Source organism: Cannabis sativa, chromosome 2 (genome assembly GCF_029168945.1).
Source record: "Cannabis sativa cultivar Pink pepper isolate KNU-18-1 chromosome 2, ASM2916894v1, whole genome shotgun sequence".
Taxonomy (NCBI): Eukaryota; Viridiplantae; Streptophyta; class Magnoliopsida; order Rosales; family Cannabaceae; genus Cannabis; species Cannabis sativa.
The window spans coordinates 4952223-4977467 of record NC_083602.1 but is presented as its reverse complement, the minus strand read 5'-3'; the positions used below and the strand labels follow the sequence as shown (position 1 = coordinate 4977467).

Genomic DNA, 25245 nt, shown 5'->3' with positions numbered 1-25245 from the left:
ATTCTTAGGTGTATGACCTTTTATGGAATTTTAAGATTTGTATTTTTTTTTCATACCATTTTGCGGTATTGGCGACTGCACTTAGTCTTAGCAACTAAGTTGCCTACGTATCCTTTTATGGGAATCAAGTCAAACGTAGTTCCGAATTTTAATTTTTTATGAGGTGAATGACCTCTCTTTTGGAATGCCATTTAATTTGTATGGCTTTGAATTTTAGTGCACTTTTTTTAATTTTTAGGTAAAATTACCATTTTTGAAATTTTTGTGAGGTTAAGACCTCTTTAAATTTTGGTGAGGTGGATGACCTCTTTAATATTCCAAGATTAATTTTAGTGAGCTCATTTGGAATTTCATGCCATTTTTTATGGATTTAGAAATTTACCGCTTTTTGGTGATAAATTTGAGTTTGGAAATCTTTTTATTATCTTTTATAAACTTTAGAATTTTACCACTTTTTTTGTGATGAAATTCAGTTTTGCAATCTTTTTATTATTTTAGAAATAAAAAGATAATTTGACTGAAGGAATAATAATTTATCTTTTATTACATACTATCTAAAATTTAATTTAAATTATTCAGATAGTTTCCAGGATATTTATCTTTATAATCCAATCACTAGTTGAATTATATAATTTATATAATATCTCTGTTTGTTTTTTTCTTTTTTTTATATATAGCATACTAAGATGCTCACGTTTATAAATACAACTCCTTACTAATCGTCAATTTTCCACAAAACACTCCAACAAGAAGTAAGGTTTGTGTACATGCATGAAATACATATATCGAAGCACATATATTTATCATATTAGTCAGAATAGTCAAAGTTCATTGGTCACTATATCTCACTGTATGCATCTCACATATCCTTTGGTTAAAGGCATTTACACGAGGTGGGTAGTGCGCATAGATATACATATCATACAATATTTTAAACCCTCAATTTGACACGTTGGTATATATGCAAACAGTCCAATATATATATTTGAATATATATATATATATATATCTATTCGTATTCTCATCAATTAAATTTGGTAGGCATCTACACATACATATATATATATATATGCGTTTTGACCTTTTCGGAAAGATAATTTATCTCTTTGGACCACTTTGCACATCATGAATTAATATTTTTTTCATAGCAGATATATCAAGCCTTTTTTTGCTTGGGCGATTTTGAATCAACGGGGTTAATCGCCAACCCTTTTTTTCAAGACAACTTGTGGCGACGGTGAGGTATGAATGTAATCAGTGTATTTATTATATTATTTTTTTTTTTAAAAAAAAAAAAATAATTTTGATAATAAATCTGTGAATGAGGGCATTCATTTTTTTTGTGGAATGAGGGCATTCCATAGATGAGGGCATCCATAAATTTAATGGAATGAGGGCATTCCATAAATTTAAATTTAGTGGAATAAGAGTATTCCATGGATGAGAGCATCCAATTTTTTGTGGAATGAGGGCATTCCATGGATGAGGGCATCCATAAATTTAATGGAATGAGGGCATTCCATAAATTTAAATTTAGTGGAATAAGAGTATTCCATGGATGAGAGCATCCAATTTTTTGTGGAATGAGGGCATTCCATGGATGAGGGCATCCAATTTCATTTATGGAATGAGGGCATTCCATAAATGAAGAAAGAAATAAAGAAAACAGGAGAGGAGCAAGATAAACATCAAAAGAAAAAAAGAAATAGGAATGAGTTCATTCCATGAATACTTACCCTTGAAGCTTTCTTGATTGTTGCCAAAAAAGTATCGTTTATATTTTTTTCTCTGGGTTTCTTTTCTCTCTTTCTCACTTTTTTTCAAAGTGTCGATCCTTTTTCTGTTCTCAACTTCTCCTATTTATAGATCCTATTTTTTCCAATAAAATTATTATTTTTTTTTTTATCCTGTAACGTAAAGGATGAGTAAAAATAGGGGAGTGGGGAGTTGAGATCCTATTTTCTCTCTATTTGACTGATATATTTTTTCTATTATTATTATTTTAGAAAACCAATAATGAAATAATAATAAATTTATTTATTCCTCTCTTTTTTTTTTTATCGTTCAACATAAACATTATAACTTTATTAGAGAGATAATTTTATAAATACACAGAAATAATAATAAAAAAAATTATAAAAATATAATTGTACGAAATTTTAAATATTTTTACAGTTTTTAAAATTTTATTTACAAAAAATAGTCTTTTGGTATAATTTTTTTTTTATGGTGTACTCATGTTACTTTGTTATTAATTTTTTGTTATTTGCATATTATTTTTTTACGTTGTTCTGATATTGTTTTGTTGTTATTTTTTTGTTACTTTAATGTAATTTTCTTGTATTTTTATAGAATATCATAAAAAATTTTAAAAAGAAAATTGAATGTAAAAACATAAAATTTTTACCAAAAATAACAGTTTATGCAATTTTACCAAGGAGCATGATTTAGTACATGTTAAAGTTCGATGGACATGATTTAGTAGATATTAAAATTTGGAGATCATAGTTTAATACATAAACAATCACTGAAATAGTAAAATTGAATGAAATTAGACAAAAGTCTTTAAATCTAACAATCTCAATAGTTCAGGAAAAAATTTTAACGGCCAAAAAAGTTTAAGGGGCATAATTTAGTACATATTAAAGTTGGGTAAATACTATTTTGGACCCTCTGTTTTACAAAAGTTACCAATTGGACCATGTGTTTTGTTAAATGACAAAATAGACCCTGTATTTTCTAAAATAGTACAAATAGGACCCTAAATTGATTTTTTATCAAAATAAAATTTAATTATAATCCGATCTAAAAGTGCTATATGATAAAATTGTTTACATTTTTTGTATCTGTTCGTATTAAGCATTGTCTTCAAGTTGGTTGTATTAAAAAAAAAGCTATCAAAAATTAAGCTCAGGGTCCTATTTTTACTATTTTAGAAAATACAGGGTTCATTTTGTCATTTAACAAAACATAGGGTCTAATCTGTAACTTTTACAAAATACAAGGTCCAAAATGGTATTTACCCATTAAAGTTTAGGGGGCAAAAATACTAATTAACCTATTCTCTTTATTAAATCACTATTTCACTACTATTTTATTTTACAGTCTTTAACAAAAGCATTTAATAAGAATATTTTTGTCAAAAAAACTATTAATTTGTGCAATGACCATATAGTAATTAACAAAAACCATTATTTTTTCTATGAAAGACATGTTCATGATGAATATGGTCACAACCATTAAACACTACAAAGAAAAGAACAAGAAGTATAAGAATCATGAAAATGCTACCCAAGGATAAAAGAAGGGATTCAACTTTCATACATGTTATTTTTTAATTTCAAACCAAGCTGGTTCAATTTTGTTTATGATTGTTTTCTCTTTTCTTTTTCAAATATCAAAACATTAAAACAAATATAAACACAAGGACCATGCTTATTTTCTTAATCGGGAATTCGGTCCATATAATCTTATTTTCAGTTGCATCTCATAAACAGCTTATGAAGAGTTTCTATGCAACAAGGGATCAGAAATGACCTGGGGTTCAAAGTCTGGGCTCAAATAATGATCGAGCATCTCTTCATACAACTCATACCTAGCTGTCATTCGAAATCCCCACTTGTCCTTCAGTTGCCTGCAAAGGTTCAGGTCCATGTCCGAGATTAATAACCCGTCTCTACAGCGTGAAAGAGATGGACTGCATGAAGCATCTGGAGCTGAGAAATAACTGGAACCATAGAAGTGCCCGAAGTCAGCATGTTGTGGCTTCCCATCACCCGAAGTGAACGGATTGGGGAATGTTTCAGTCCCAACACGGTTGATTGACCCAACAAAGTAACTGTTTGCTATTGCAGCATTACGAGCCTATAACATCATCAAATATCATATTAATCTATAGTGAAGTTACATAAATAAGGAAAACTAGAGTGGGATATAGATAACTACTGAACATAGTATATACATTGAAATACAAAAAATAATTTCTCATAGAGAAAATCAGTGAATTTGACAACATCAAAGCTGTCCAACTCTAGTGTTGGGAAATAACTAATATGGTTCATTGATAACCACACACATGCATGTCCAAATGTAGATATGTGAATTATAAGGCATGAGATGATTTCATTTGCAGTTTTTATCTCATCAAAATTATGAAAGAAAATCATTCAGATTTTTATAGTAAATATTAAGAAGAAATTAATCTGGACTTGATGAATGGTTTGAAGTGTTTGAGAAATAACAGTTGTAAGGTTTGTAGTCCTCCAATGTGATAGTACTAGACATTTGACAATGCTTGATTATTAGGAAATGGAGAAAACTTGAAAGGAAAACAATTGAAGAAGCTATCAAAACCTAAAGAAAAAGGAAAAAAGATAGGCAGCAAAATTCAGCACCTACCATGACCTAAGAACTAAAAATAAATCACAAAGAAAGCAAAAGATCACACAATCAGACCCTTGAGTTAACAAAATGCCACTATCAGTATTGAAGCCACATCCAGAAATTCTCCAAATGGCACAATATGCCACCTGCAACTTCTATAAAATTTAGTTTAAGACTGAAAGTTGGACTCAAAGGGAGACCTCCCAATTTTTGGCCCTGGCAGTTCGACTGGGAGGTCTCCCAGTCGATCACTCTTGAACAGAACCGTTCTCATTGTCGTCCACAATTTTGGGTCCTGGTTTTATAAGGGGAAAATACCACACAAAGAGAAATTTAGTTAAGGAAATTAACCTCAATGGGCCACATCGGTTCACTTAGTTCACCAACAGTAGCTGAAGGATTGAAGACAATCTCTGCACCATTCAAGCCAAAAGATAACCAATTCAAAGGATGGTGCCTCCCATAGCATATATTTACAGCAATCTTCCCATAAGCAGTTTCAAACACAGGATGTCCAGTAGATCCTTCCATGTAATATGTGCTCTCATTGAAGTCTCCAACTCTTGGTATGTGGTTCTGTTCAACGGTATTTTGATATTGATTAAACTATGAAAGAATGCAAAATCCTAAAAGTAGTCAAACGTAGATGAACTTCACTATGTTTACCTTCCTATGCTTGCCAATTATGTTGCCATGATTGCCAATTATGACAGCTGTATTCCAAATAGTCTCTCCATGATTAATATCTCTCTCAAGAATAGGACTCACAATAACCATGTTGTATTTTCTGGCAAGAACTTGAAGAAATTGGGTTGATTCCCCATCAATAGGTTCGGCAAACTCACACCATCTCTTCTCCCGTGTACAAAAGGCAAAGGGCATCATCCAAGCCTCCTGAATTAAGCTAATAGGAGTTCATGTACTTTTTCTAGAATAATATAGAATATCAAAAAAAATATTTTTTTCACTACAAAGTCAAATGATGGTATGACCTACTTGTAAGCATAATATGTTTACTCCAGAAGCACCAGCAGCATCGATTATCAACTTTAACTTTTGAAAGATGGCTCTCTTTTGGTCTAAAAATGAGGCAGTAGTCGGAAGAACTATAGAGTTTTGAATAAGACCAACCCTAACTACTCGAGGTTCTCTTATTAACTCTTTATCAGCATGGAAGCAGAAAGCCTGAAAGAAATTACAGATAATCACAGAATATCAGTACCGGCATGGTAATTAAAAATTGTCAATAGAAAAGAAATAAAAATCTTTGAATAAATTTACAATGACCAAAGAACAAAGTCAAAATAGTTTTCAGTAACCTTTAAAAATATCATCTGCTTCAACCAAAGGGTCCCAATAATTGTTCTTGAATCTAGAAACATACTTTTAGAAGGGATGATCCAAAAAAAAAACATAATTGTAGATGATATCCAAATACACTTCAATTTTATTGCTGGCAAAGAAAAATTTGAGAAACACAAACACTCACTGCAGAGTTAATCTAGTATCAACTTTCATTAACACCTTTCCCAATATAAAGCTGTAAAGGTTTCCCAGAAAAAAGTCAAAATTACTTTCAAATCACTATTATGTTTCAAACCCAGATGGAACTACATTATGCAATACAATCAAACCTTATAAACTCCCCTCAAAAACACCAAAATAAGGCACTAGTACCACTTAAACAAAAGGTGTAACTGGATTGCCATAACTCATAAGAATGAGATGCACACCTGGAGATCAAAATTATGTTCTGAAGAGAGAGCTTTGGCAGATTCTGGAAGCACAGCAGTTTCAAGTGCCTTGGCACAGTTGAGTCCCAAAAGCAATCGGCTAACTTCCTGCAAAAGTACATTACATGAATAAACAACCTTCACTACCACGAAGACATCGAAAAATAACTGTTACTTGCAGAAGTGTTTTCGAATGGAATGGGGGACTAAATTAAGCACACATTTTGCTTTAAAATGACAGTCATCATTACATGTGTGTATTTATATTGATGAGTAAAGTTTATAAGCTGCAACTATTGTTGTAAAACTCAACATAAGCTAATAAACCTCTATTAAATCATTTGCAAACTACAGAACCAATCAACTCAATAAAAAGATAGCTAGACCATCCCCGATTGTGCTATATTTGACACAAAAAAATGACTTTGTGATATATTTACATCAACTTTTATAATTGTGGTCCCATACACAATTACAAAACTTAATGCAAAATTTAATATTTTTACTAATATAAAAAGTAATAACTTTATCATTAATTTTATGATGTAAAACAATCAAAAAAGAATATAACTAGTCAATCATTTAAGGTTAAAAGCTAAATATACTAATAAAATAACAAAAATAACAAATGTTGTGTTATTTCCAGTACATTCTTTGCTAGGTGAGCTCTTTAAATCACTAATTTACATCTTAGATGCTACCATTCACAATAATTATGTCTAAATCAAAGAGATTGCCCTCAGAAGTATGCAAAAGCTGAAACTCATTTTGTTAATTAACAACCTAGGCTAAAACAAACACATCCAATTCAGTGGAAATTTCAAAGATATTAATTATTACAAGTAGAGAAAATATGCAGATTATAATGAGATATAGATTACTGTCAGTGTCACTTTAATCATCCATGCACAGGAAACTCAAAATATAAATCGCCATACTTTTCTCCCTCTCTATAAATATAAATTTGCTACAGTGAAAAGTTGAGGAAGAATTACGCCTCGTTGACTAATGTCAAAAGAATAAATCGAATCGAGCACATTAATTGAGGATCCGAAATTGAAATTACAAAAAAAATAGATAAAATGGAAAATGGGAGAGATACCTGAAATAGATGGGGTTTGAGATTGGCAGCAAGGAGATGGTGAAGTGAGTCGTAGCCACAAATTGATCCGTCAATGGAGGTTGGTTGTTGAATTTCTCCATTTACAGTTTCAGTGTCTTCCTTTGATATTTTTTCCATTTTTGGTTGCTCTTTTTCTCTCTTGCTGAAACCACTGGATGAGGAGTTGGTGTATGATGATGATGATTGATTGATGAATCGATTCAGAGAGAGAGACGACCGAGGTTGATGATAATGACGATATTGTATTTAGTTAAATTTTTATCTTAATACTTAAATCGTGTGATAAGTACCAAAATTTTTTTTGTCTCAGTTTATTTTTAATGTAAGTTTATTTTTAATGGTATAAGTACCAATATTTGTAAAACAATATCTAATATAAGTTATTTATAAAATGTTTTTTTAATAAATTTAAAACAGAATCCATACTTACGAAACTAGATGAAAATAACAGTTTTATAAACATTGGAAACTAACATAAAATTTTGGGTACTTATAATTTATTTCATGATTATATTTAATGTATAAATTCTATTAAATCTATAACTTATATATATATTTGTTCATGATTATAGTGTCTTTAGCACAGTGGAATATTATTATATGTTCAAAAGTTTAATTTTCATGATTTGTTAGTTCATTGGATTTAGACTGACATGATAATCGGCGATAATGTATACTTACACCTTGGATAAGTGTTATGTCATTTCTAGGACATTGGCAAAGTTTACCAGTATCATATGTATGGAGTATACATTGGAAGGGACCGATATTTATCTTAGATAAGATATCATAAACTTACTGTTACGTCTTTCTAAGTCAATATCACTGGTCGATCTTAGGTCTATGGATCTTAATCTTGATATGGTTAGGTTCAGCTTAATTGTATTATTTATGTTCTTCAAGTTGTTTGTGGAAGCTAACAAATGGTATCTATAGTTCAATTGAGTGGGAGTGCTTATCATAGATATGAAATATATAGCTTCTATAAGTATTTAGAAGTGAAACGATGATTTCCTTCGAGCTTGGCTGAATAGAGATAAATGATTGAGATCTAATTTCAGTAATTATATTAGTTTACTGAAATATCGTTTATAGATAGTTACGTGTTTTAAGGATAAAATACATTGAAAAGTATAACGGTAAATTTGTCCTTATTCAGTGTAGATCATATATAGAGGATCTTTGACTATTAGGATTGTAACAATGGATAATCATAATGTATCTATATCGTGGTACATATAGAGCGTTTTATATAATTGAGAGTACTATTCAATTCCAAATCTATAGTGGCGCAAGGCGGAATTAATAAGTTAGGAAATTTACTTGGTAAATTCTATATCTACTTATCGAAAGCTCGATTATATAGGCCCATGGCCCCCTCACTAGTTGAGATAATACTGCTTGCAGACTCAGTCAATTGATTTTGATTAATCAATTATAATTCTAAAATTAGACTATGTCTTATTTAAGAATTTTCACTAAGCAAGGGCTTGATTGTGAAGAAAAGAGATTTTTGGGTCTATTTGTTAATTAAGATACTTTGTATGGTCTAATTAATAAATAATATAAATGACAATTTTATTTGATAATTAATTATAATTATTAAATAAATAGTTTTGGCATTTATAGGATTGAATTGGAAAATATGGTATTATTAAAAGAAGAATAAGTAGTTGAAATAAAATGGCAAAATTGTAACTAGAGATTGGTCCTATTAGTGGCTGACCACTCTTGTTATTTTTGCCCAATATTTTATTATTTTTTAAGCCATATAATTCAACTCTAAGCCCTAGTTGAAACACTATAAAAGGAACATGATGCTCTCATCTCATCCATTTTTGACAATTTAACTATTGTCTTCAACCAAATCAAATCTAATTTTCTCTGTCAGACAACTAGTAGATGAGAGAGTTCATTCCATAATGATTTCACCTACTTTATTGTTCTTCATCATATTCGAACCCTTAGTGAAAGAGTGTCATGCCCACACATAACAAGTTAAATACTCAATCATAGTGAGTAAAACGGTGGTAACCAAACTCGAAGGAGAGAAAGAGATTCAAGCTCAGATCTTGATAATACTCTGCGATATAAATAAATAAGAGTTAGAGATCTAAGGAGAAAGAGTCATTATATTTCACTGCAACTAATGTAATATTTTCTAAACTCTTATGTGTTTAATTTCATTGTTTTAGAGATATTCATATTTAGGATATTTATTCAACATACTTGTTGGTAAATCTAGATCCTGTAAAATATTCTCAACAATTATATGTATATTTTTTGGTTTATATGATTTTATACTCTTGTTTTTATTCTGAGGGTGGGTTTGAATATTTTCTCTGGTCGTTTTTGGTTTTATGTATGGATATTTTTGAATGTTTTATTGATTTGAGTCTTGCGTTATGATGTTCAGTAATTGTAAATTATGAACAATTTTCTAATTTTTATTTTTATCTTAAAATACTTTTTTCTTTATCGGCAACGACTTCCTTCCCTCCATTACAATTTTTTTCGGTTTGCTGAGATTCACGTTTTTTGTCGATGGAGATCTTTTCACTACTTTTATAATTTTATTTCTAGCACGTTTTTGCGGTGAACTGTTTTGAATTTTTCGTATCTTTTAAGATTTTGTTATGATTATTTATTTTGTTTTTTTGATTATTTTTATTATGATATTTATTTCCTTTTTAATGGTGCAATTTTAGTTTTGGTCGTTTTTTTTTAATTTGTTTTTATGATTAATTTAGGTTTTTTGTTTTGGTGAAGACTAAAGGTTTTTTCTTGATTGATGGGATTATTATTTTTATACCTTATATTAATATTTTAAGGAAAAGTAATTTCGTAATTATTTTATACCTATATATTTAAGAGTAATTAATGGGTAATTATATTGATACCATTTATAAGTATTTAAATGCACCTTTTAATTTTTACAATTTTTGTTAAAAGTCAATTTTTTTGCCTTCCTATTGTGAATTCATGATATGTGTATTTCTTTTTCATAAACCTTTTGCTTTTGTAATTCATTTAAACTCTTTATTTATGAATGTTGATTTGTTTTTTTTACTAAAGAGTATTGTTTTATCACTAACTTGGTTATTGAAAGTTTTTTCACAAAACTTTCTATTTCATGTTTTATGGAAAACATTATACTTTGTGAGGACTTGATGCGCCACAGTTTGTAGGTATTGCTACATTTCAAGGCTTTTGTGTTTATTTTTATGGCTTGTCCCTAATTATTTAGAGTAGAATGGTTAAATATTTCATGTTTTCATTTTTTATAGCTTGCCCTTAATTATTTAGGGACTTGATGCGCCATACTCTTTAAAATAAAAATATTACCTTAATTAATCATGGGGCTAGAGTGTTGAGACAAATTTTTTAGTTGTGGACTTTTTCCAATCTGGTCTTATGCATAAGGGCGTTAATGAGACGAATATAGCTCTCATTCTTAAGGTGGCAAATCAAAAGAAAATATCTCAATTCAGACTTATTTTGCTCTGTAATACAATTTACAAGGTTATTTTTAAAATCATTGCAAATAGAATTAGGTCGGTGCTCCCCAGATTGATTTGTCCAACTCAGGCGGCTTTTGTTACGGGGGCGGAGTATCAATGATAATAATGTGCTGGTCCAAGAAATCATCCACTCTTTTAAGCTCAAAAAAGGTAAAGAGGGCTTGTTTGCTATTAAGATTGACCTGGTGAAAGCTTATGATATATTCAGCTGACAATTCATTGACCATGTTCTCAGCAGTTTTAAGGTCCCTGCTAAGTTTTGTAATTGGATTCGCCAATGTATCTCTACTACTTTGTTTAATATTCACCTCAATGGTGGAAAGGTGAGCAACTTAGTTCCCGTGTGTGGGTTGAGACAGGGTGATCCACTATCGTTGTATCTCTTTATTTGGGCCGCTGCCATCCTCTCTCATATTCTAGAGAAGGCCATCGATGCTGGTTCTATTCGAGGTACCAAGATGAGTAGAGATGGTCCTAGGCTCTCTCACCTTTTCTTTGCAGATGACTGTATCCTTGTGGGAAGGGCGACTATTGCAGAGGACAAAGGCTTTTGCCTTGAGAAATTTTGGACTGGTCTGGGCAACGTGTTAATAAGCTTAAAACTTTTTTTTTTTCAGTAATAACACTAGTGAGGGTATGAAAAGTGGTCTCATGCAGGAGCTTGGGCTTAACATGACCACTTCCAACATAAATTACCTGGGGCTCCCGTTATTTAGATCTAAGCAAAAGGATGCGGATTTTAATTTCATTCTTGAGAACCTTATCTTGAAGCTTCATGGTTGGAAATTGAAAACTCTCTCAAAGGCCGATCGTGCAGCATTAATCAAATCAGTTGGGCTTGCTATGCTAGTCTACACTATGCAAACTACCAAGCTTTCAAAGAAACTTGTCTTTAAAATTGATGGTATGATCAGAGAGTTCTGGTGGGGTTGCGAGCAATAAAACCGTGGTATCTACTTGAAGGCATGGGACCGCTTATGCCTCCCAAAGTCCAGGGGTGGCCTTAGGTTCCGTAAAACCCTATAAATGAATCAGGCTTTGCTGACCAAGTGGGAATGGGCCCTCCTCGATGATGAACAATCGTTCTGTTGTAAACTGTCAAGAGCTAAGTATCTTAAAGGAAAACCGTTCTTGGAAGGTTCTTATAGAAGTTCAGACTCTTGGTTTTGGAAGAATATGGTGAAATTTAAGGATATCCTGAAGAAATGTGCTTGTTAGTTTATTGTTGATGGGAAGAATACTAATATCTGGACTGATCCTTGGGTTTTACATGGAAAGAATTTCTATCTGAAGCCTATTACCCCCAGACATGAAGGGGTGATGAAAGTGGTAGAGTTACTCCTGTAGAACGGGGTTTGGGACATTACTAAACTCCAGGCCCTGTTTGATTTGAAAATAATTAGTAACATCATCAAAGGAGGATATCCCAATGGTTTAGGGAGGGACAGGTGGGTGTGGATGAAAGAGCTGAATGTTATTCACAAAGAAGTCTACATACCTAGTACAAGCTTTAGAAAGAGCCTCGACCTGTGTTGGTTGCTCCTGCCTTGTGGAACAAACTCTAGAACTCAAACATTTTAGAGAGGCATAAGGTCTTTTGGTGGGGCATTTTGTTTGATGCTCTACTAGTCCGCGCCCTACTGGCTCAGAGAATTAGAATTGAAGAGGTGTTATGCCTTCTTTGTGGGGTTGATGAGGTATCAATGGAGCACCTTTTTCTCTATTGCAACTTTGCATACCATCTTTAGCGTTCTTCCCCTTGAGGACTCTTTCCGTTTCGTGACTCAGGAGCCTGGGTTTGGGATTGGGTAACTTTTATTTGGAACTTGAAGTCGAAAGGGGTGGACTTTAATAAACTGTTCCTTTATGCCACAATAGTAGTGGACACAATTTGGAAGACCCGTAACGAAAAGGTTCACAACTCATCCCCGAGTAACATTAAACTTGGTATTAATTCTATCTCTTTATGTTAAGATTATGCATCCTGCTTTTTTGCGTCGGCATTGGCTGTGGTGTCTCCCGCTTGGTCCCCTCCTCCAAAATATTATATCAAAATAAACTGTGATGTTAAGGTTTGTAGCGAGTCCATGTGCGTGGCGGCTTTGGCTAGGGATCACATGGGGACAGTTTTGTGGGTAGCAGCTAACATGCTCATCTTCTCGTATCTATTGATCGGCGAAGCTACGACGTGTCGTTTAGCATTGGATTCGACTGTTTCGATGAAGCACCGTTTTGTCTTGATTGAGAGTGATTCAGAAAAGGTTATCAAAGCGCTGAAAAGAACCTATTCAAGTTGGAGCATTGATAATTATATTAATATTTGTAATCAACTCTCTAATATGTTGTAATTTCTCGTTTATTCCTAAATGTTGTAATTTTGCGGCCCATAATGTAGCTAAGTGGGTTTTTACTTAAATATTTCAAGTATGGTAGAGTCCTTCTCTATACCTAATTTTATCTTTTGTAATGACTGAGAGGTCTAACTCTTTCTATTTTATAAACACTTTATTTTTCAAAAAATAAAAATAAAAATTGCAGTAATTGAAATTGGACACAAAAATTGTTTGAATCAAAACGCAGAGTTTTGGTTTCATTGATGAGCCTGAGTGTGCGTGCATTGTATAACATAATCCTTATCTCTCTCTCTTTCTCTTTTTCTCTCTCTCTTACCTGACTCATCATCATCACACCACACAACTCCAACACCTCAAATCCACTCTCTCTCTCGAGCTCTGAAATCACAATCCATGGCTTCCATGGCTGCTCCCACTCATCATAACCTCACCTTCCCTAACCCCATTTTCTCATCTCCTCTCAGAAAACCTTCCTCCTCCTCCTACTACTACTCTTCTCCATTTTCCTCTCATTCTCATTCCCACTCTCTCTCTAGGGTTCCTGATTCCGCCTTCTGCCGATGTAACAGCTCCTCCTCATCGTCATCTTCGTCTTCTTCTTCTTCTGACTCGCAGTGGAGATGGGATTCGGCTCTCGCTGATGTCATCAGAACCGCACTTAAGCGATTCGATTCCTATTTTAATTCGAATTCAGCTGATGATGGTTCTTCCGGTGTTTTTGACTCTGATGGTTCACGGAATCAATCTCAAGTACCGGAGTGGGATTGGGATCGGTGGCGTCAGCATTTTGGGGAGGTCGACGAGCAAGAACGATTGGTCTCCGTCTTGAAGGTTTTTGCTTTTTTTCTCTTATTCGTACATATGAATATTCATCGAAATTAGTAAATATACAATTACGTAACTTGATCGTAACATAAAGTAACTAAACATGAATTTGGGTGTTGTACGATTCTTTGTAGGTCATTTATGCATGCGCGATAATTTATCCTTACCCTTTGTCATTAGCTCGTTCATATATATATATATATAAATTTATGTGTTTATGGAAATGATGATTTTTATGTATCTGTTTCAACAGTCTCAATTGGGTCAAGCAATACATATGGAAGATTTTGAAGGTGCTGCGAGGCTCAAGGTGGCAATTGCAGCAGCAGCAACAAACGACGTTGTTGGCAGAGTGATGTATAAGCTGAATGTAGGAGTTTTCACTTTCATTTTCAATTTGTTGTTTCTATAAAGGATATATTAATTTTGGCTAATAACTACAACCATGGCTATCTCAGAGAGCTATAGAGGAAGAACAGTACGGGGATGCGGCCTTTGTAAGAGATAATGCTGGTGCTGGATTGGTGAGTCGGTCAAAATAGTTTATTAGAAGAGAAATAATTATCATCTTGAAGTAAAAGCTTATCATTTGTATAATTTTATGGGAATGTTCTTGTGTTCGTTTTTATTTTTAATGTATCACTGCCCTCTAAAATTCATGCTGTGTTTTCATTATGGGTACACTGATTTATTATTAATATGGTTTTCTTAGATGAAAAACATCATTTTAAGCCAATATTTTTTTATGCTATTTGATTATTTCTTAGTTGGTGGAGCTTAGTTCTTGTCACAGATATTTTATTTTGAAAAAAAATAAAAAATCTTCAGACAGCTATCCCACTTTTTATGGATGTCAGTTGAATTTTTATGCTGAAAAATTATTCTAATAGTCATTTAATTGGTACTAGTACTTTTAATGTAATGTCTGTCCCTGAATCTGTCTAATATGTCTAAATATCTGGTTTGTGATATAATATGTCCTTTTATCACTTTTGATTTGCTCTGTTTTATGATACTGGCTTGTGGCTTTCAGGTTGGATGGTGGGCTGGCATGTCGAAAGACACCAATGATCCTCATGGTCTAATCATTCGAATAACTGCAGAGCATGGGAGATATGTGGCAAGAAGTTATAGTCCTCGGTACGTTCTTTTGCTTGATAATTAAGGACTTCAGGTTGGCACTATCTATTTAAATATAGTGGTATTTGCTGTTTAGCTTTGTGAGAACCATCGACTTTTAGCCTATGTTTTCCTCCTGTTTTTCCAAATCATTATTTTCCATTAGAGTCAAGTGAGTTTATGTGAATTTGAACAAATATGCTTATGGTAAGCTGAAAAAACAAATGTTGCTGGAAGATTTATACGCTGTAAGGAGTATCTTTTATGTTATCCTTTAATCTTCTTCTATTTAGGTATGAATTACTTAGCAAACCCACATAACCTGGGCAATTATGCCGTATCAATCGGGATTATTTGCCCAATTCATTATCCTTAATATCCTATTTAAGATAGTGTACGGAGTATCTTTTACATTATCCTTAATCGTCTTCTATTTAAGTATGAATTACCTAGCAAACCCATATATCCTAGGCAAATATGCCCTATGAATTGTGATCTATGTGAGTAGATATCATTAAGGTCATTATTTATTCTTAGTTGTTGTGAATTGCTGCTACGTAGCCATTAGGATCGTTTTCTAAGTGTCTATATGATTTATATTGTGAATTATGTGTGAGATAAAGAAACAGCTGCTGTATTGAAGTGAATGACAATCTCACTACAATTTTTAATAGGAAATTCACATTAGTTTGATATTTAGGGATATCAGAAAAATACGGATACTACTACTATTAGTTACTGGAACTTGTTGGATCCAAGTCTCTGGCTTTTTATATTTTGGAACTCTTCCTAGGCATCCATGAGGAAATATGAAAAAGTGTATGCTGCAATGCTTTATTGTCATTTTAAGTTATTCTTTTACATACTAATTAGTAATTACTTTTTAGTGGATCTTAGCATCTTGGCCTTCTGCGTGCTGCAGATCAGTTTGTTTTTAACCTTTCATTGCTCTTCCTTTTCTTTTGCAGGCAACTTGCTACCGCTGCAGCTGGTAATCCCCTGTTCGAAATTTTTTTAACAGTGAATAGGAGGGGCGAATACAGACAGCAGGTATCTTTTGGTAGCTTAGTCAATGTCTCCTTCAATGTGTGAATGTAACTTGTAGTTGATAATATTATGCTATTATATTCCACAAAGAAATTGTTGAAAATATCTATATATTGCCAAATGAATGGACTGGTCCTAAGAATGTTATGAGCTGAAATTAAAAGTGTTTTTAAAAGGAGTAGGAAAGGAAAATTGGGAGAGAGGTTGGAGGAATTGTTGTGGTGGAGGGGAGCCTTTCAAATTAATTCGATAACTCCAATGGTATTGTAAAGTGTGCAAATCTGACACATGCCAAATTTGACACAAAATATAATATGTCCGTACTTGGCACACCATTAAATTGTACCTTTTTATTTACTTTGAAATTTATTGTTGCCTAATTTTGCTCACTGAAGTGGTATATCTTTTAAAATGTGTTAAAATATAGCAATGCATCACTTTTTTGGCACTTTATTAGTTCTAATAATATACTTCACATATTTAGTTAAAATAAAATTTATTGTGCATTTATTAAATTAGTGACTTTTAACTTATACTTCTAAGTAAAATTCCATTTAGTATTTGTGCAGCATAATACTAAATTTTGTGCCAAATATAACATTTAGTCACTTTTTGTTCAAATTTGGTACTTTCATTGGAGATGGTGTTAGCTTTGTGTGGAAATAGGATTAAAATAAATTTGTTAATGAGATGTCTGATTGTAATTGGTTATGACACTAATTATGACCATTCATACACTAATTAAGTCAATTACTTGACAGCATATTTGAATCCATTAAGAAATTGGTCTATGTTTGCTCATTGGCATCTTTCTTTATGTTTGATTTGTATGTATGTTTTTCCCCCATATCTATGTATTTCAGAATTTATTTTTCATGACAGTATGGTTTATATCATCTTAGGGCAATGTCATGATTTTCAGGCTGTGTATCTAAAGCGAGGAGGTTCTTATAAAGATATTTCACTTTCTTCGAAAGTATCAGATTCTATCAGTAACATGGATCCATTAGATTCAGCTGATGGCAAAAGTGATCTGCTTGTTTCTGTTAATGAAGATGTTGAAGATGAAGACGACAATGATAGGGATGATCTTTCTGATTCAGCCCAGGGATTTTCTGGTTTTCAAGATATTTTGAAAGATATGATTCCTGGTGTCAAGGTGAAGGTTTTGAAAGTCACAGCACCTGGGAAGGTTGATAAGGATCTTATCTCTAAAGTTATCGAACAGATAATAGAAGAAGATGATGAAGAGAAGGATGATGATATGGAAAGTTTAGAAGCAGAGGATGACTTTCAGAGTGAGAGTGATGAAGAGAAAGATGTGATTGAATTGGAGGCAAGTCCTGGAATTACTGAAAGTGAAGAGCGGAGTGAAATTGCATTTAAGGTTGTCGTTGGCGGTCTTATGCAAAAAATGTCAAGTGGCATGTCTACTAGAGAAATGCTACGGGTTCCTGCTAAGCTAGAGAAAAATGGAAGGTCATCATTTTCTTTCTCTATAGAGAAAGACACCAATCAGGATTCTTATGACAAGGAACAGGCTCTGTTGCAGAAAAAATCTAAACTTAAAGGTCGACTTAACATTGATAATGTTATGTTTGATCTAACTAAGTTTATTGGTAAAGAGAAAATACCACTGAAGGTATGTTAAGCATCTAGTCACGCTTTGAATGCTTTTCGTAGAGTGAGTTTCTATTTTTCATTTGGGAATTAGCATCTATTTACTAAGTAAAATTTATAAAAATTTCTTATGTGTACTTTTTATTTTCCTGGAAAAAAATATATATTAATCAGGTGCTCAAAGATGTTGGTGAGCTGATAAGTCTCACTCTGACTCAAGCTCAAAACCGTCAACCACTGTCGGAATCGACAACTTTCAACCGCATTAAGTTACCAAATTCTTCAGATCCTCTAAATGGTATCATTCAGTGATAACTTTCTAACCATATTCCATATATTGTTTCTCAGACCCTCTAACTTGATATATTGTTTATCAGGACTCTACATTGGTGCGCATGGGCTGTACACCTCTGAAGTTATTCACCTGCAACGAAAATTTGGTCAATGGAAAGATGATAGTGGGAAATCAGAGCCTTCAAATCTTGAGTTCTATGAATACGTAGAAGCTTTAAAAATAACTGGGGATCCTTATGTACCAGCCGGTCAGGTAACTTCCTTAAAAATTTTATTCAATTTAATTGTGGATGACCAGTAAGGGGTATAATTGACTTTGTCTTCCCAACTGAGTGTTTCAGTTTAATGAGATATCTCTTTGTATCCATTTTGAATTTGTAAATACTGTATATATATATATATACTGCTGTTGGGTTTGCTGTTGTTTTATGTGTTGATCAGTTTTTATAAATATAACAAAACTGGACTGTTTATTACTGATTGGTGTGGCAGGTTGCCTTCCGTGCAAAAATTGGTACAAGATACCAACTTCCTCATAAAGGGATTATTCCAGAAGAGTTCGGAGTGGTATGAAAATAGCTTCTTCTTCTTCTTTATTTGTAATTATATTTATAGATATATTTCCTTTTATGACTTTTTTTTTGGCAAATTAGATTGCTCGATACAAAGGACAAGGAAGACTTGCTGCACCAGGATTTCGTAATCCTCGATGGGTTGATGGTGAACTTGTTATTCTTGATGGAAAGGTTTGCACTACACTTCCACCATGTCCCATTTTTTATTTATTAAGGCACTATTTTAATCTTATTTTATTTTATTTCTGAAATTCTACTTAAATTTATATTTTTTCACCTTTTCAAACTTTGCAGTACATAAAAGGTGGGCCTGTTGTAGGGTTCGTGTATTGGGCCCCCGAGTATCATTTCTTGGTGTTCTTTAATCGGCTGAGGCTTCAAGAGTAGATTTCTCATTGTACATAACATTCAAAGTCATTGTTTTGGTTCAATAAAGTAGGGTAAGTTCATTCTCTTTGAAATATCTAAAGTAAGAAAGATATATTACTCTTTACTGGAGTGGAGAGCCAATGCATCTACTTTTCAAAAACTCAGCCATGAAATTGTTTTCAGTTTGAAAAGGTGCTTGATGGATATAATTTTAAGATTATAGTCTATTACTTGTATATATGGATAATGGAGGTAGTGTGTGGAGCTGAGAACTTTTACAACTGAAACTACAAGAAAACAAACATCTTTTTTAATTTTCTTTATTACTGTTGGTTATTATCCGTGATCGACAGAAAAGAATTGAACGAAGCGTCTTCTAATCCGTGCCTCTCTTGTTTTGCAGTACATAAAATGTGTTTATTTCCAGAACACAATTTCCCCGATTTAAAGGAGTGGAGAAATCTGGAAATGTAGAGCTATGTATAATGAAATTCTGCTTTGCTTGCTCAGCTGACTGGTGCGGCACACTTGGTTGACTCAACAACAAGGAGAGTTGTAGTAGTAAGTAACCAATGGAAGCTTTGGAATGCACAAATCATACTTGGCTTTTACAATTTACCTTTTTAATCACACACATGTATGTATGCAACTTTTTCATGTATTACCACCACTTTCTTTTCTTTTTGAAGTTGAAATTTTACTTGCAGTAGCCTATTTTCATAGGTTGTAACTTCTTAGCACTTCCATTGTTCCGATTGGTAAGAACGGAATTTGTGAATTACCGGAGGAGAACTGGATAGTCTTATCTCTGTAAATAAATAGCCTTTCTATAATATGGGTTCTTAAAATATTATATGGCCTTTGTATCTTTCTATTTGTTAAATTTGTTGATCTTTAGTTCTCTAATAATGAAAAAACAATCATGAAATTGTGGTATTATATTGTGTAATTACAGCAATAGTCGACCTTTTCTTCTTTTACATGTGAAATTTGCAAAATTTTAATGAGTTGATACATCATATGTAAACTGGATATATTGGCTGATTTACTATATTAGGTATTTTTTTAACAAACACTGATTTTATTTCTAAATAAATATATTGGTTTATTATAATATTACAAACTAGATAGTATTATCACTCAATGTTTCAAACTAACCAATCCCATTGTTGTACTTTCCACTCACTCTCAGCATGTTTGGGTGTTATTTATATAGCCATGCAAATACTACTACATATCGTAATAAACTACTTGTTCATTATTCATATTGCCTTTCCAGCTGCAACGAAGGACAATTCATTAGCTATCTTGGCTCCTCTTTCTTTGGCCATGTACAATCCTACATGATGCATAAACTCCTGCAACCCAAAATCATTCAATGACCAAAATAATCATTGTAACTCACTAGTGGACCTACACCAATGTAATTTCATATATGTTGTATATAAATTTGAGGGTTCAATTGTCATAAAATAGATAATTGTACCATCTCCAAAACAAGACATTATTATTAGGGAGAATTACAGCATAAACTCAAAATTTTGTATTTGCAATTAGTATAAAATTAAAACTTTAGGTATTTATAACACTATTTAGCTTTATTATTATTACCTGTGGATGAGGTAAAACCTGTTTAGTGTTTGTAGTGACACGAGGAGGAATATGAAAGGTAGCACAAGCAGTAGAATAAACAACCACATCCTGAAGAAGAGGGCCAAGAAAACCACGGTTCCTTGCTGATATTGTTGAGCAAACAAAGTCTAGCACACATATATCTGTGCACACTCCACCAACTACTAACTGCACCCCCACCATACCACAATCAAACATATATATTTGTATATACAAATATATTGGGATTTTTATTATGGTGCTCATAAAAAATTAACTTTACAGTATGGATTTTTATTAAACGGTCTGCAAACAAGACTGCTCATTATATGGCTAGAGGGTCTTATTTCTTGTCAGATTGTTCTTTTACTGAGCTTGATGCTTTGAAGTCTATTGTACTTGATGAAAGTGTTTGAATAAATATCATCTTTCATTCCAAAAAAAAAATGTTTATGACATTAATTATTGTAGTCAACAAACACTATGCAAGTTTTGGATAAATTCCGAATAATTTGCAGTGTCCAAATCAGAATTTAAAATAGCCTTTGCACGAGTATAAAAAATTAGATGCTATACAACAAACAACAAACTGTTTTAACATTGATTTGACTATGGTAAATCATTATAGTCGTAAAACGATTATAAATTTACACTGTTGAAAGTTATTTTGCAAATTTTAGTATTTCACATTTTTATATGTATTAGCTTCACCACAAGAAAAGTTGCTATATGTATATAGATTATTATTTAGTATTAAAAGCACAAGTTTAATTAGTAGTGTTTATACTCACAGTTTTGATATGATTTTGCTTCACCCAATCCACAAAAACATTAGACCCATCAGCCTCCATTGAACCAAAATATCCATCAAAACAATCCTTTCTTCTAATTGTTACATTTTCCTCTTCCTCTAACCATCTCAAAGCTACAAAAAAAACATAATACCAAACAATATCAATATATTATTTTTTTAAAAAAATTAAAAAATATCTATTTATATATATAATTAATTATTGTATATACACACCAGGTACCAAATTTGATTCATCTGTCCCAACAATACAGTGAGGTGGATAAGGGTCTTCAGGTTTGTTTGGATGGTGAGAATCCAAGAATACCATAATTGGCAATTTTTTCTCACAGAAAAGTCTTGCTACTCTTGTTGACTCATTTATCATCTCACATATTTGTGTATTGGGCTCTCTTGGTGCCTGAAAAAGTACCAAGAAAATATTCCCAAAATTGCTAAATTCTAATAATTAAAATAAATAAATAAACAATTCTTAAACCCTTTTGAGCACTCTTTCAATTGTTCATAGATCTATTCATTTATAACACTAATTATTATTGAGAAAAAAAAGCTAAAATATATATGGGAAAAGCATGTTTTAATATAAACTTAGGAAATAAATGAAAAGAGATGTGTTTGAGATTTACCAGATTTCCAGCACCAACAGTGCAAAATCCATTGATTATATCAACAAGAACAAGGCCAGTGACAGAATCTTCAGATAAATTAATAGTTTCTTGGTGAAGAGGAATCTCACTCTTTAGAAGATCAATAGTAGTTTGAAGCACCATTTTTCTCCACCTATTACTCACTCACTTTGGACAAGTTTCAAAATGATGACAAAAGGTTTGTGGTTGTGACTTTTGAGGATGATGAGTAATCACTTATTTATTTAGAATTTTTATAATGGGATATATGACAACAGAACAGAAATGCTAATTACAACTTCCTATTATAATTTTTTAATCAATCTCTACGTCTGAAATCACATGTTGAAATATTTTTTTTCAATTTTTTTTATAGCGATATTCGTTATAGTTACAGTATCATCCCTGTAAATTTTTGAAAAATTCCTACAGTACCGAAAACAGAGTTCTTGATATTCCAATTTATCACGTGCGTTCAAAAAACTTCAAATGTATTTTTGGCACTGTAAACTATTCGAAAATTTTCAAAAATTTACACGGATGATGTTGTAAGCATAACTAAATTGGATATATATTTTTTTTTATATTTGTTCGTGCTAAAAATTAAGTTAAAGTTATATTAAAAGAAAGATCATTAAAAATTGAACTAGAGTATTATTTTGTATTATTTTAAAAATACAGAATTTAATTTATCAGTTAATAAAATTAAAAGAACTAATTAGTATTTTTTATAAATATAAAGTGCAAAATAATATTTTTAAGTTATATTTTTGTATCCTTATAACCAAACCGAATTTGATCATATCTAATCAAATTATTGGAGTCCAAAATATTAAATATATAATTTTAAAAAGTACTATAAAAATATTATTAAAAACATAAATTACAATTATTTTAATTGAAAAAGTTAGTTAGAAAATAAGTATTGAAAAATTTGTAGTACACTCTTTTAAAAGAGTGTTTCGGTACATTTTGTAAAAGTTTCATTACACTGTATCTCGTTCAACATTTAAAAAAAAAATCATTTTTTTTTTGTTTTTTATATGTTGTAAATATTTAAGATTATTAGTAATTTTTTTAAAAAATTAAATAATTTATAAAACTAAAAGATAAGATTTACTAAACATATGAAAAAAATAATTACTCCTCTAACAAAATATTTAAATCTATAAGTTTTAGGATGATGACAAACAAATACAATATCAATATATTTTGAAATGTTTGTGATAAGATTTCAAAGTCAAAAAAGATGACATTGAATACGACGTCGTGCATGCAAATTTGGACTCATCTTGAACTCATTGATTTTATATATTAAAATAATGGAGTGGAGTCTTATAGTAAGAGCACTCCCGTGACCATATCTACACTATATTCCCTAATTTATCTTATTAATTTTTTTTTTTTTATTTAACCTCACACATTTACATTAGATTATTACATTAATTTCTTTAAATCATTTAAATATTATATCTTTACATATAATTTATTAAGATTAATTATAATTTTTACCCTGAACTTTGACATGTACCAAATCATACCCCTGAACTTTTAAGATCGTTAAAAATGACCCATGAACTATTGAAATTGTTGGATTTAAGGACTTTTGTCAAATTTCATTCAATTTTACTATTTCAAAGATCATTTATGTACTAAATCATACTCCCAAACTTTGATATCTACCAAATCATGCCCATCGAACTTTGACATGTACTAAATTATACCATTTGAACTTTCATCCATGTTAGACTTTTTTACTATAATTAGAAAAAAAGTCCTTAAATCCAACAATCTCAATAGTTCAGGAGGCATTTTTAACGACCTTTAAAGTTCAGGGAGCATAATTTAGTATATGTCAAAGTTCAGGGGGCAAAAATCCTAATTAGCCATTTATTAATTAAGATTAAAAAAAAATAAAAATAAAAAATAATAATAAATAATAGAAGAATTTACAGCAAAAGTCCTAAAAAATTTATATTTAATGCAAGTAAATCTTTAACTTTAAAAATTAATGATAATACTTCCTAAAGTCACGTTTTCTCTGTAAGTTTAATAATCTTTTTTTTAATTGATTTGTTAAAAATTAATAAAATATCACATGTTAATTTTTTTTTTATAGGATTTTTTTTGTTTTTACACTTCGAAACAATTTTTTTTTTTTATATTTTTTCGGAATTCTACATAGGAACCCCTATTGCAACTAGCGTTGTAATCTAAATTGCAACAAAAAATTGTATAGAAACTCCTATTGCAACTAGCGCGACAACCACTTTAGAAACTCAAATCGTAAATTTGAAAAAAAAAAAAAAAATTCAAAAGACAGTATATGGGGTAATTCTCCTTTTTTTTTTATTGGCCAAATTTATAATTTTAATTATAAAAATTCAAAATAAAATAAAAAATTGAAAAAATTATTTTATTTTATTTTATCTTTTCTTTTTCTTGTTCGTCTTCTTCACCCAACCATGACACCTCCACTGAAGCACCACCATGAGATCTCGGGACTTGGAGAGGTCATCAGTGGCCTCCATTTTGACCTACGGTGACCGGAGCTGGGACCGTCGTGCACAACCAAGAAGAAGAGAAGAAGAAAGACAGACAACCAATGGGCTCGAGGGTAGAAGGTCGAGGTTTAGGTTTTGAGTTTTCTAGGGCTCATTTTGAGCTTGGAGGATTGAGAATGGTTGGCGTCGGGGCTAGTTGTGGTTTTTTGACGAGAGAGAGAGAGAGAGAGAGAGAGAGAGAGAGAGAGAGAGAGAGAGAGAGAGAGAGAGAGAGAGAGATTGGGGATAGGAGGGAGAACTGATTTTTGGGTTTTTGGACTCGAGGATTATGAATTTTAGTCTGCTTGGACCACCGTTATCGGAGATGTTAAGCTGGCGTCGTATGTGAGAAGGCAGAGAGAGCGTCGACAAGTAAAAATTAGGGTTTTCCATTTTAGATTTTTATTTTATTTTAAAAAAATTATTTTTAAAATAGGTGGGTTTTTGGTGGTCGATTGGAACATCAGGGCTAGGGTGGGTGTGGCTAGGGTGGCTGGGGTCGGCTGGGAATGTTGGACGATCGAGATGTGGTTGGGGTGGGGATCAAAGTGTGACCGAATATTTAAAAGAAGAAAAAAAGAAAAAAATAAATAATATTTAGTATTTAACGGATCAATTAGAAAGATGACAAACAGATTTACGAGAAACGAGACCTTGGGAGACTATTACCGCCAATTTTAAAAGTTGGAGA

At 31.9% G+C, this 25245-nt stretch overlaps 3 protein-coding genes across 3 annotated transcripts; 1 reads left to right on the top strand and 2 right to left on the bottom strand.

Annotated features, from left to right (window-relative positions):
- Positions 1–3298: 3298 nt before the first annotated feature.
- LOC115720568 (beta-ureidopropionase) lies at positions 3299–7547 on the bottom strand. The gene is made up of 6 exons (XM_030649708.2): positions 7219–7547; positions 6117–6224; positions 5380–5568; positions 5050–5277; positions 4735–4959; positions 3299–3864 (listed from the first exon to the last, which is right to left on the bottom strand). The coding sequence occupies exons 1-6, from the start codon at positions 7354–7356 to the stop codon at positions 3499–3501; spliced, it is 1254 nt and encodes a 417-aa protein (XP_030505568.2). The 5' UTR covers positions 7357–7547; the 3' UTR covers positions 3299–3498.
- Positions 7548–13354: 5807 nt separating this feature from the next.
- Positions 13355–19815, top strand: LOC115718628 (protein EXECUTER 1, chloroplastic). Its single transcript, XM_030647442.2, has 12 exons — positions 13355–13945; positions 14193–14309; positions 14398–14463; positions 14973–15079; positions 16027–16108; positions 17028–17747; positions 17900–18023; positions 18103–18272; positions 18512–18586; positions 18673–18765; positions 18889–19034; positions 19367–19815. Exons 1-11 carry the CDS (start codon positions 13508–13510, stop codon positions 18979–18981), a joined length of 2085 nt encoding a protein of 694 aa, XP_030503302.2. The 5' UTR covers positions 13355–13507; the 3' UTR covers positions 18982–19034; positions 19367–19815.
- A 208-nt stretch (positions 19816–20023) lies between these two features.
- On the bottom strand, positions 20024–22350 carry LOC115718629 (nicotinamidase 1). The gene is made up of 5 exons (XM_030647443.2): positions 22012–22350; positions 21602–21785; positions 21366–21499; positions 20575–20763; positions 20024–20321 (listed from the first exon to the last, which is right to left on the bottom strand). Exons 1-5 carry the CDS (start codon positions 22153–22155, stop codon positions 20226–20228), a joined length of 747 nt encoding a protein of 248 aa, XP_030503303.2. The 5' UTR covers positions 22156–22350; the 3' UTR covers positions 20024–20225.
- Positions 22351–25245: the final 2895 nt, after the last annotated feature.